The sequence below is a fragment of the Rattus norvegicus genome, chromosome 3 (genome assembly GCF_021556685.1).
Source record: "Rattus norvegicus strain SHRSP/BbbUtx chromosome 3, alternate assembly SHRSP_T2T, whole genome shotgun sequence".
Classification (NCBI taxonomy): domain Eukaryota; kingdom Metazoa; phylum Chordata; class Mammalia; order Rodentia; family Muridae; genus Rattus; species Rattus norvegicus.
Window position 1 is genome coordinate 10,781,045 of NC_141536.1, and position 12,985 is coordinate 10,794,029.

Here is a 12,985-nt window from a genome sequence, read left to right on the forward strand (position 1 = left end):
ACGGATGGATGGGTAAATGATAGGTGATAGATAGATAGATAGATAGATAGATAGATAGATAGATAGATAGATAGATGATAGATAGAACGAACTTAATAGAACTTTAAAGGGAAGGGAATGGCAGGTCATAAGCCAGTAAGACACTCAGCAGGTGAAAGCCCTCATTACTAAGCCCGACAACCCAAGTCTGCTTCCTAGGACCAGCATGGTGGTGAACAGTCAGAACATGTGTGCGCGTGTTCTTAAACGAGTTAATACATGTTTATAATTTTTAGAAAGAGGGTCTGGAAGGAGCTCTTGTGCGTTGGTCTTGCAGAGGACAGAATTGGATTCCACATGGCGGCTCACCACCACATGTATCTTCTAGAAAATCTGGTGCCCTGTTCTGGCCTCCAGGTACACACGTGGCACATGAACACATGTAAATAAAACCTCGTCCACATAAAAATAAATCAATCTTTAAAAACAAGCAGGATCTGGGTGCCGGAGACATGTCCTGTATTCATGGGGAAGGGCCCTGGGTTCGATTCCCCGGACCACAGAAGAAAATCTAGGAAGGTTGCTGACATCAACCTTTGGCCTCTGTATGAATGCACCACACCTATTCAAATGCACACACCACATGCACGAAAATGGGGAAAATACATGCCAGAGAGGACTGGAATAGAGAACCATCTGTTCTTTGGAAAGATGAACAAAACTAACAAGCCTTTAGTTAGATCAGCAAAGAAAAGTAGAGGACCTGAGTCGCTCCGATTTGGAAGCAAGAGCATCGTTGTCACCTATGCATCAGTCAAAAGGAGTACTCAGCATCCTCAGACACCAGCCAGAGACTAGGGGTGTGCTCAGCCAGGAGCAGGGCTGGAGACTGTGGACAGGTCTCGAGTGCTTCCCCCATCACCCTACACAAGCATCTGAAACGATGCCGAACAGCAGGTCACAAGGGGCTAGGGAAGGGAGGTGGAAGCTTGCTGTTCAGAGGGTCCAGCGCCTATCTGGGTTTTAGAAGCAGGTAGTGGCATTGATGACATGTGGGATGATGTCACGGTGAGGCAGGTACAAGATAGAATGAGGCCTGTCGTTGGACGAGAAGAAAAGATGGGCGGGAGAAAGTTTTAAGGAAGAGGAGAAAGGAACGGAAGAGAGGAGGAGACTAGGAGAAGCCGCCAAGAGAGAATATGGAGGCTGGTGTTAAGAATCCACCCTGTACCTGTACAGGTTGTTATGAATGTTCTTAAGGGATGGATGTGTGCAGGGCTTTGTGTGTCTAGGTGGGCAATTATATCTTATCAATTGGATCAGAGGTTATTGTGTTGTGTGTTCTTTCATGTAGCAATTTAAGTGTAAGGAGTGTGTGGCGACTAGAGACACTGGGCCACCATGGAATTGGGATGTGTGGTTCTGGCATGGAAACCTGCCTTGGGAACTAGAGAGGAGGAGAGATTGCTGCCAGGCTCAGAGAAAGGCCTTCGGCAGTGTGATATGGGATGGAGCAAAGCGGGTGAGAGGCTTTGCTGACTGAGGTTTAAGATATCCAGCAGATGGGGTTGGGGATTTAGCTCAGTGGTAGAGCGCTTGCCTAGGAAGCGCAAGGCCCTGGGTTCGGTCCCCAGCTCCGAAAAAATGAACCAAAAAAAAAAAAAAAAAAAAAAAAGATATCCAGCAGATATCTTGAGGCACTGTGGTGCCGGATCTAGTGGGGATAAAAGATACCCTTTTTATTTTTTATGTTTTTACAACAGTGACACATGTGTAATTCTTCTGAAAATGGTCCAATTAGCCTGAGACACGTGTGCTGTCACACCTTGCTAATGAGCATTTCTCACTGGGGAGTGTACCTGTGTGGAGGTCAGAGGACAACTTGATGGAGCGAGTTCTCTCTTTCCACCTTTGTGTGGATTCTGGGGCTGGAACTCTAAATGTCAGGCTTCCACAAGGCACCTTCACCCACTCAGCCGCTGTGCTGACCTGTTTAGCACGATTTTAAGAATTTGACACATGCAGGCTGAACACAACGTCGCATCCCTGAGATGGCAGCATGTGGGGGCAGAGGCAGGAAGATCATGAGTTGGAAGCTAACCTGAGTGAGATAGAGGGCAAAACTCTGGCTTGAAACATAATTATCTCGTTTAATGTACATAATTATTCTAAGCTATAGTTCCTAGGCCCAGCTTCTCAGAAAGCTGTTGGCAGAGGAGCCCTTGAGCCCAGCGTTTGAGACCAGTGTGGGCAATACTGTAAGACCTGGGTTCCAGACAAAAGCCTCTTGAGAGGATGGTTTCCTGACCAAGAGAAAGCCGTCCCACACCGGTGGAGAATTTGGTCACAGTTTAGGGACAAGTAAACTTCAAAGTCCTTTGTAAAAGTCTAAGGAGGAGGATTACCTGCAGACATGTGGGACACTGGCCAAGACCCTCAGATAACCTTAGGGGTCCGTCTCCTGCTGCACCATGCTTGGGAAAGCCAGAGTGCAGTGCTTAAGGCCATAGGGTACCTCTTCCCATTAACATCCTGTGGCCTATGAAGCAGGTTCCAGCTTCCTATAGCTGCCTGTGCCTCAGATGGCCCCGCCTCTCTGCCACACATGCTGGCCAGGGCTGCAGGATGCCCATCATAGCTGGGATCCTCCAGAATCCCAGGGTGTTGCTCATGGCCTGAAAGAGCCTCCCCTCACGGGGTTGGGGATTTAGCTCAGTGGTAGAGCGCTTGCCTAGGAAGCGCAAGGCCCTGGGTTCAGTCCCCAGCTCCGAAAAAAAGAACCAAAACCCCTCGCTCCCCACTACACTGCTACTGACCCATCCCCAAAGAGAGTCCTTTGACTCGTGCAGCCTTGGGCTCAGAGGGAATGGGCCAAGTGCCTGTCACCATTCACAGGGTGTCCCTCCTTCCTCCAGGCTGTTTCAGGAGCAAATCAGATACCAGATGGTAATGGCTGAGGCTTTCTTGACGGAGAGCTAATAAGAGGAGGACCCTGGGACCAAGGCTTATAAGACTTTATTTATGTATGAATTTTCTATATATAGGCGCTTTGTCTGCGTGTACATCTGCACACCAGTAGACGGAATCAGACAGCTGTAAGCAGCAATGTGGGTGCTGGGAATTGAACACAGGACCTTCAGAAGAACAGTGGAAGAAGAGCTCTTAGCTCCTGAGCCATCTCTAGCCCCGGTTTATAGGACTTTAGAAGCCAATGGCGACAGGCATCTGAGCCTCCACAGAGTCACCAGCCTGAGAGTTGTCTGTTGGGGGCACCGGTGTTGTCTGAGAGTCATCTGTAGGTGGGACAGGAACAACCTGGGAGTCGTCTGTAGGTGGGACGGGGGCAGCCTCTGAGTCATCCTCAGGGGGAGTGTGGTCACCAACCACAGTGGGCAGCATCTCGAATGTCACAGCCCAGAACTTGAGGAACTTTTCCCTTAGGTGCTCCTTCATGGAGGTGCTGGTTATTTTCTTATTGATGTCCAGGTAGTTACCATTCTCCGTGGTATAAGGGTACCAGTGTGTGGGCACGGGTGAGTTGCCCATGTTGGGGTCCCTGCAGAGTAAGAAGAGAATGAGCAGGGGCCTGCAACGAGACTGGAGGCCTGTGCTCCCAGACAGCTCTGCACAGACAGCTTGGCCATCCTAGCCAACCTCTCGAGGCTGTCATGGAGAGCATGTGTTCGGCCCTGGGGCTGGGGCTGGGGCTGGGGCTGGGGCTGGGGCTGGGGCTGGGGCTGGGGCTGGGGCTGGGGCTGGGGCTGGGGCTGAAGCTCTTCTGCTCATGTGCAAGCTACTAAGGCTTGAGGATAAGAAGTTTGCCCAAGTGAGAGAACAGACCTACAGGGCCAAAGCGATGGAGGAGCCCTCAAGCCTGCTGCCCTTGGTCCTGGACTCCACCACACATCTTACCCACTCTTGGCAAAGTTGGTCCAGTAGGCAATCATGGCCTTGGAGACAGTCCTGTCTTGGGCCCGGTAGCCCAGTGGGGTGGCAAAGGGCTTCCCAAAGACGTACTGGAGGTCATCAGCGTGGTCTGCCCCCATCCATTTTGGGTAGATAGGCATTCGTGAAGGGTGGGAAAACAGGTAAGAGTAGGTCTTGGCACTCCTGTGGGAAGCAGAGGCAGCTGAGTGGTAGGGGCCTCCCTTGGGAGGTGGGCCCTGGAGAGAAGTCAGGAGGAACAGAGCAGGGCCTGAGGGGACCAGTGAGACTCACCAAAAAACTAGGGCTTGTTTGTTTGTTTGTTTGTTTGTTTGTTTGTTTAAGACAGGGTCTTTTTATGTAGCCTTGGCCGGCCTCGAACTTACTATATAGACCAGACTGGTCTTGAACTCACAGAGATCAGCCTTGTGAGTGCTGGGATTAAAAGTATGTGCCACCACCCCCAGCTCTGAACTGAAGTTCTTGATAGTAAGGGAAAGAAACACCATAGCCCACATTCAATGTTCGTGTCTCCACCCTACAATATTCAGAAGCCTCCTTCTTCCCATAATCCAGGATCAAGGGTCATTCATTTTCCACCTAAACTCACATTTCTCACATGATTAGACAAAGTATATACTCCTATTATACTTTTAACCTTGACTGATAGGAAGCCCAGAGCTATGTTCATTGTTTAGTGAGCCAAGAAGCCTAGGCAGCCCTCTCAAGAGCCTCTGCAGCCAACCCCTTCCCAGAACCTTACTTGGCATGGGCTCTGTGCTGGGCCAGAGCCATCTCTGTGGGGATCAGGAAGAGTATGTCAGTCTCAAAGGCCACCACTGTCTTCTTCATGTTCTCCTGGGACGGGTCCTGGGCCCAGGACTCAGTGTAGATGTCAAAGGTGGCTTGGGTGCCTTTAAGCCCCTTGGCGACAGTGTGTCCACTGACTAGCCTGTAGAAGTCCTCCCTGCATGAGAATGATCAAACATGGAGGACTGCCCTGGTGTGGACCGGAGCATGTCTGCCCCTGCTCTCCCCAACACAGCACCCACCTCCCTCCCACTTATCCTGCCCCCCACCACACCCCGCTCACTCTGTGACATCCTGCTTGGCCTTGTCGATGGCGGGCACGTCAACTGTAGCAAACAGGTGGCCATCCATGTCATTAATACCCGCTAAGTAGTCAATGTCAGCAGCGTTGTCGTACAGGTTGATGGGATCATCAGGAATGAAGTCACCATCGACGACAGGGATGAAGGCCAGGTAGTGCACAATGGGGTCTGGGTGGGAGAGCCAACACCTTCAAGTGCCTGCCTCTTCCTCCTCTTGGCCTTTTGTACTAGACTTGACCTCTTTCTTTTCTTACCAGACCAAGGTTCCTCAACCCCAGCCCCAGGGACCTTTGGCCACAGTCAGCTAGTGACAGGGGTGACTGTCCTCCGTGTGGGATGCTGAGCAGTGTCCCTAGTGTAACCTGCTAGATGTCACTGGCACACTTCCGGGTGCATTCCCAGACTTTGTCTCACGACCACATGGAGAGTCCACTGCTCTGAGGACCACGGCTGTCTGTCCTCCTGCTTGAGCACCCCCAGCTGCTCGCTCTCTCCTTATTGAACCTACACCAGGGATACGGTGGCCTGCTGGCCGCTGTGTGTGGCCTGCCTGGCCTCTAGACTTGCAGACACCCTGGCTTCCCTTGGGGCCAGCACAGCCAGGTTTTCTTCAGTGGCTCTCCAAATAAAATAGCCCATTTGGGTGGCCGAGGTGCTCGGAGGCAGAGCACAGGCTCTGGGTTTGGTCTACGGCATGGAAAGAAAAAAGAAAGGCAGAAGGTGTGGATGCTCAGGCTGCCTGGTTTGCTTCGGAAGGGTAAGCAGAGGACAAGTCCCGTGTCCTAGGCCAGCAGGCTGGTTCTTCATGCCTCAGCTGGAAGAACCAAATGCCACAGGAGGTGTTCGGAAATTTACAAATGATTGCCACATTTACAAAGAAGCTTCAGAGCCATCCAGCATAGTGGCTCTGGGTCTGGGTCCACATATCTCCCGGAAACTACGTATGGGTTTCTGCTGTTTGACCTAATGTTTGACTCCTTTCCTCATTCCTTCTATCCCTCCCTCCCTCCCTAACTTCCTATCTTTTTTTTTTTTTTAAAGATAGTCCCACTGTGTAGCTCTGGCTGTCCTCTCACTGTGTAGAACAGACCAGCTTTGAACCCACGGAGATCTGCCTGCTTCTGCCTCCTTTCTGCTGCGATTACAGGTGTGTGCCTGGCCATATATGGCTTCTTAAAAGTCCCTGGAGTACCGGGAGACACTTCTTTACCATTGGGGCCTGCTAGAGGGTAGAGACAGGCCCAGTGTGGCACCTTTCTGTCTTGTCCAGGAGCTCAGCCTTGTCTTACAAGGGCCTTCCTCTTCCACCCTACATGCCTCCCGCCCAGGAGCGCCACTCACACTCCTGGCTTTTCAAGGGCAACCTGTAGGCCAGTGTCAAGGCTCGGGGATCTGTGATCTTCAGACACCCAGCCATCTTGGCGGTATCCTCTGTGGGGCATCCCACCTTCTTAGCGATCTAGGGAAAGGCAGAGGCAGGAGGTTAGAGAAGGCCGGTGGTGAGGCTTGTAATGACTAAGGGCAAACAGAAGGTCTGGGACAGCATGGAGGTCTGGGCGGCATGGAAACGAAACAGGTCCCCACGCTGCCTACTCCTGCCCTGTGTGCTCACCGTTTTGGCCCAGAAAAGTGGATTCTCCTGGATGGCCCAGGGGCTCAGTGCCACACCACTCTGACTGATGGCTCGCCGGATGAGGCCCTTGTTGTATGGGGAGAGGGTCTGCAACACCCAGAAGTTCTATCAACAGGCTGTACCTGGGTCCAGGGCTCCCAGCTACACCCTGCTCTGACCATTATCCTAGGCCCCATTGGTTCCCTCCCTTAACCTCTTAACCTTGGGGTCAGACCCTCCACACCAGAGGGCCTCAGACCTGCAGAGAGACACTGGCAGCTCCAGCAGATTCCCCAAAGATGGTGATGTTATCGGGGTCTCCTCCAAAGGCTGCAATGTTCCTCTTCACCCAGGCAATAGCCATGTGCTGATCTCGAAGTCCAAAGTTACCTGAGGGTAAGGGGAGAGCCTTCATCAGGAGGGCCCTCCACTACAGCTGAAGGAGCCTAGAGATGAGTTCACATTACACAGAGTCAGTGTGAACAGGAAGCAACCAGTGCCCAGGAGGGCAAATGGTGGATCTCCAGGAGGCTGAGCTTAAAGGGGAATACCAGGGGAGGGGGGGTGGGACGGGTGGAGGGGTCAGAAAGGTGGGATGGGTAGGAGGCATGGGAGGTACAACCACCAGTGGCTTGGCCTGACTCCATTCTGCACACGTTTCTTCCTCCTATCTGTCTTTCCTTGGCATCTGTGTCTACTTTGGCTTTCCTATCGGTCTCTGGGACTCAACTTGCCTCTCTGTCATTCTGACTGGCCCCTCTCATTTCCTGATAGCTGCCTCAGGCTCCTACGTCTCACAGTTTAGCTCCAGTATCCCAACTCTGTGTAGAAGGTTCTGGACCTTTCCACAGCTGTCAAGTTGGAAGCTTCTGAAGTGCATCCATCTGCTGGGGTCAGAGTTCACAGGGTCCTGCATATTTATTATTCTTGCTCTCATGGTCAGAGGCTCCCACATACCTGGAAGGTTAGCATCTCCGGTGCTAAGGAAACCCAAGGGTCCGACACGGTAGTTGAAGGTGACCACAATGACATTGCCTCTAGTGGCGATCTCTTCCCCATCATACAGGTAATTCTTGAGAAAATTGGCTCCCTGGCCAGACCCCATGAGGAAGGCACCTCCATAGATCCAGACCATCACAGGCAGGTCATGAGACACTGAAAGGGGCAGACGGGGACTTAAGACACCAGCAGGCCCTCTCCCCAGCCAGCTGGCTAACCCTATTGGAGCAGGTGCTCAGCCTGGGCTGTGAGGATCAGCAGTGAGCGCCCCCCTCTCCTCCCCTCAGTGTTGATTTCAGGGCTGTTCAGCTTGGCAGCACTGAATTGAATCCAGACCAGGGTTGGAGCTCTGGGTTGGGGGTGGGGCGGATCCTCTGGGAAACTAGGATCCAGACCTTGCTTCCTGCCCTGAGGGACCCAGATGTTGAGATAGAGGCAGTCTTCTTGCCCATAGGTATCATCCTGGGTGATGGTGGCTTGTAGACATCGTTTCTTGAAGTCTGTAGCCTTCAGTGTCCCTACAGTGAGAGAAGGGCAAGGTGTGAAGAGAACCAGCCAGGGCCAGCCTAGCACCCAGTACCAACACCCAGCACCCACCTTGCCAGCCAGGGTGACGCTGAGGATTCTCCAGGGTCTTGGCGGTAGCAAAGGGGATGCCCTTGAAGATGTCAACAGAGTCACCACCCAAGAGACTGAGTTTCTTGTTGACGCCCTCCACAAAACCGCCTTCTGTGTACACAGCACCCAACTGTAGGTGAGACAGGGCAGCGTCAGATGGGCTAGCCTGAATCCTGAGTGGCTGACTGAGGGAGCTCAAGGTGCCAGCAGATCCTCTGCCAAGTGCTGGAGGGGCTGTTTCCCTTTCCTCTCAGACTCTGGTACATCCTTCCTTAGCTATCTGAGGCCACTTCAGCACACGTCTGCTCAACTGGAGTGCCGGTCTAGATCTCGGCTAAAACCTGGGGCCTCAGTTTCCTGGTAGGTAAGATGGGCCACAGCACCTTCCCCTAAGGCTTGATGGCTGTCAGAGGGAAGGCCTGTTTATCTACAGACAGTGGTGGATGCTCAATGCTTCCAGGATGTTTCTAACATAGCCACGGGTTTCTGAGGTCCCACTCTGCTTCCCTCACCTCTCCCATCTGCCTAGCTAGATGGGCATGGAGCTGGTGGCCCCATGTCCAAGTCTTCACAGGGCCAATCAGCATTGCTTCTTGGTGTCCAGCCTCAACCAGAGGCCTGGAGTCAGGTTCTCATCTGCTCACTGCCCTGCAAACTGACGTGCAGAGGCTTTGCCACCGGAAGTTCTGTTGACGAGGCTGCCTAACCTCTGTGCAGTGCATGTCCCCTCCTACCCTGCCTGCATCGGTCCAGGGCACATGCAGGAGGTTCTGCTTACTTGGCAGCAGTGATGGTGTGACCGACCACCTGCTTCTCCCCTGTGCAAGCATTCAGGTAGGGAGAAGTAGGTGGCCCAAGCTGGGATCCCAGCAGCCCCTTAAGTCCATGTTGATGGACCTAACTGGGTAAGAAAACTGGAGAAAGAGAGGAACCAGGGGGACTACACAGAGCATTGGGGCATCTAAGGTTCCTGATTACTGTGTGTTCCTTGCACACAGCAGGTAGGAGTCAGAAAGCCAGCTTAGGTGTGTGAGTGTGTGTGTGTGTGTGCACTCGAGAAAGACAGACAGACAGACAGACAGACACACACACACACACAGAGAGAGAGAGAGAGAGAGAGAGAGAGAGAGAGAGAGAGAGAGAGAGAGAGAGAGAGAGTCACCTCTCAGAAGTGTGTCTGTGTGGTAGTGGTAGACTTAAGTGCCTGAGTTTGGGCCAGTGGCAGGATGGGCATGCTGGTAGTGGAGTAGTAGGGGGACAGTTTAGGTCCTTCAAAGACCCTAAAAAAATCTCTTCCAAGAAAGAAAACTTCCTTCCCATGGCAGGAGCCCCAGACCAGAACCCCAACTTCCAGGCTCCAGGAGAGGGAGGATGGTCTCCAGGGCCCAAGAGAGCAAGACAAGGGCTGAAGAATTAACAGCTGGAGAGCTGTGTGAATTGCTGGGGTCCCTGTGCAGAGACCTATGCCATCTTCCTGCACCTGTGAAGCTTTCTGTGACTTGTCCTCATCCTTACACCCCCGAGAAGGATGGTTAAAGGGCAGGCATTACAGGCACCCCAGAAGAGCTGCTGCAGCCTCCTCTTGGAGGAGAGCTTGCACACAGCAGGTAGGTCTTGGCCCTTCTCAGGAGGAGCAGGAAATGGAAGTTACTTGGGAGCCAGGGCCCTGATTTGGAACAGATATTTCAGATTCCTGTTCAAGAACAGGATGTGGTTGCTGTGTAATGTCAGGCAAGCTGCTTCTCTGTTGGGGGGTGGGGGGTTCTGAAAAAGGAAAAGTCAGGGTCTGTGGAGAGGTTTGCTAGACTTAGACACACCTGAAACCACAGAGCAATAGTGGGCTTCTTAGTATAATTTTCAAACAGTGCATGGGACGTCCTTATATAAACACACTGCTGGAGTCTGATTCCGGTGCAGTTTTGCATGATGCACTGGACTTCATGTAAACAAGACAAACGGGGTATCTCGGGCAGGACCAGAGCTCGGAGTGCTATTGGGTTCCCTGACCTCTTACTCAGTCCCTTTCTGTGCTCTCTGTCCCCATCCTCCAGGCTCTGTCCCAGTTTTCAGATCTTAATGAATGAGAGAGAGAGCCGTTGTTGTCCCCCTGGAAGTCTCTGACTTGCTTACCTTTGCAGCACAAGCAGCTGCCAAGCAGCAGGTGAGGCCAAGAAACAGAACCTCCAGGCGCCCCATAGTGAGTGTCTGCCTCTAGGCAGCCTTCTCGCCTCTTCTCCAGTATTTATGGAGCTGGAACCAAGGTCATGTGTGTGCATAGCATGTATACACAGACACACAGGTGTGGGATGGGCCATTTTTCCCAGGCCAGGCTGGCCCTGGGAACCCGGAGTGCACCTGTGTGGGTAACTGCCCACCTGGGAGCAGAGGCCGGTGGCGTGGATGCTGCGTGTAGGGGAAGGGTGGGGGGAGGGCTGGCTGAGTGCTGGGTACTCTGCATGGTCCTCTCAGGGTTCAGTTAGTGTCACCTTCAGGAAAATGGGTGGGCTTCATCTTGAGACATTGAATGCTCCTTACCTTAGTGGGGAATCCATGAAGGACTCCTGAGCCAGAGGTGGCTGGGTGCTACTGGGCACTGGTGTGGCTGATGCTTGGTAATTCAGAGAGCCCAAGAGACAGAGTAGTGCACTAAGGTATGGAGTAGTGCAGGCTGAGTTGGGTGCAGGAGGCAGAATCCTGGCAGGGGGAGGACATGGTGGCACAGATGGGAGCTCCCCGAGAAAACCTGGCATGATTCACTTACCAGGGCTTGGTGGCACCTTCAGAGAAAGGGTAATGTTTCATGTCTGTGCTCACTAGGGGTGGGTGGGGCTCCCTGGGAATACCAAGCGCACCCAGGCAGAAAGAAAGCCTAGAAGGAAGAGAGGCACGGAATGAGCGAGGGAGGGAGGGAGGTTGGGAGAGGAAAGTAATGGGCCTGGAAGCAAAGGCCAGTAAGAGGTCATCAGAGAGAAGGCCATGATCCTAGGGATGTGTACCTTAGCTACCAGGAAAAGGTTATCCTGGTGCCAGCCCATAAACCAAGTCTTAAGAGGCTCCCTTTAAGGTGTCCAGCTGCCTTGGAACGGCTTTTTATGATAGACCCAGAAGGCACAGCAGCTGGTCAGGCATAGCCAGTCTTCCCAGGCCAGTAGCTCCTCCCCTATGGGAGCTCAAGTCCCCAGCTCAGATCATAGCTCCACTTGTGCCAGAGCATGGGGTTTGGGGGGAACTACAGAACCACATCCACTAGTGTGTCCATGTGCTCTGCCCAACCCAGTGTGCATGGCACACAGTAGGTGTGCAGATGAGTGGTGGGGGGCAGGCAGGAAGCTGGGACAGAGCAGAGGTGGGGTAGCAGCCCAAACACATGTTGGGGCTGATTCTGAGAACCAGTGCTAAAGGCAGTACTGGGGAGTGCTGGGTTGAGCAAGGTGGGTGGCCTAGGGCAGAAGAGGCCTCTCTGTACCCAGCTTGATCAGGAAGGGGAGTCCCCCATGTCCACTCACCAGCACCGGAGTGACTCTCTACAGTGACATACCCAGAAGGACACTTCTCTGTCACACAGCCCTGTGGTGATGGCTGTTGCAGACACTGGATAAATGTGTTTGATTCCAGGGCCACAGCTGGATGCTCAGAGCCCACAATCTCCTGAAGGCTGGGCCTTCAAAGCGAACTGACAGAGGGACCACAAAGAAAACTAACCTCACTGACACAAACACACCAGGACGTGGGCAAGTAGGTTTGGGGAGGGGCAGGTGAATGTGTTCAAGAGAAAAATTTTCCTAAAAGTAAAAAAAAGGGGGTTGGGGACTTAGCTCAGTGGTAGAGCGCTTGCCTAGCAAGCGCAAGGCCCTGGGTTCGGTCCCCAGCTCCGAAAAACAAAACAAAACAAAACAAAAAACAAAACAAAAAAAAAAACAAAAAACAAAAAACCAAACCCCACCAACCTTGATGACAAATAAAGCAGAATTGCCACCACAGCCAAGGCCAGGCCTGCTGCCAGCCTGCCAGCCTGCTGGGCAGGGCAAAGAAAGGTGTGCAGTTCTCAGGAGACATAAAGGATGCAGTAGGCCCAGCCTGGGTCACTGAATGGCCTGTGTGAGCATAGTTCCTTCAGACACCAGTCTGCAGAACTCACCCAGTGGACAGGGAGCGGAGGCTAAAATGACCCTAACTTTGTATGTACTTTACCAACTGTTAAACATATGCACTCCAATGGTTTATTTTAAATTATGTGTATATTTATGTCTCTAGAGTATATACACATGAGTGCAGGTGCCTTGAGAGGCTGGGGAGGGGGGTACTGGAAAGGACTAGAAATAACTGGGAATCGTGTCAAGGATGGTGATCAACTTCATGTATTAATCTGACTAATTTGGTACCCAGGTATTTGGCCAAAGAGGACATGGGGGTATACATCTTCAATCTAGCACCCAGGAAGCAGAGACAGGAGGATCCTTTTAAGTTCAACATTAGCCTTGTCCACACAGCAAGTTCCAGGACGATACACAGGAGAGCCTGTCTCAAACAAACCAGCCAACCAAGGACAACCTTTGAAACATCTGGTCAAGTATCTTAGATGTTTCTGTGAGGCGTTCTTGATGAAATGCTGTTTAAGTTAGTGGGTGCTGACAAGCCCACTTAGGCCTCCAACAGGCCTGCACAAGCCTGTTGCAGGGCTGAGACAAGGTGAGCAGCAGAGGCGGGGGTGGGATTATGCAGCCAGCAGGTTGCATTTGAC

General features: G+C 52.4%; 1 protein-coding gene across 1 annotated transcript; it reads right to left on the minus strand.

Moving 5' to 3' along the window:
* Nucleotides 1-2,978: 2,978 nt before the first annotated feature.
* On the minus strand, nt 2,979-10,461 carry Cel (carboxyl ester lipase). The gene is given in 11 exon segments (NM_016997.2): nt 2,979-3,535; nt 3,892-4,089; nt 4,667-4,870; nt 4,997-5,183; nt 6,357-6,474; nt 6,628-6,735; nt 6,887-7,017; nt 7,585-7,782; nt 8,022-8,144; nt 8,224-8,374; nt 10,375-10,461. Coding segments are annotated over 11 exon segments (1,839 nt in total). The 5' UTR covers nt 10,441-10,461; the 3' UTR covers nt 2,979-3,180.
* Between the last annotated feature and the right edge of the window lie 2,524 nt (nt 10,462-12,985).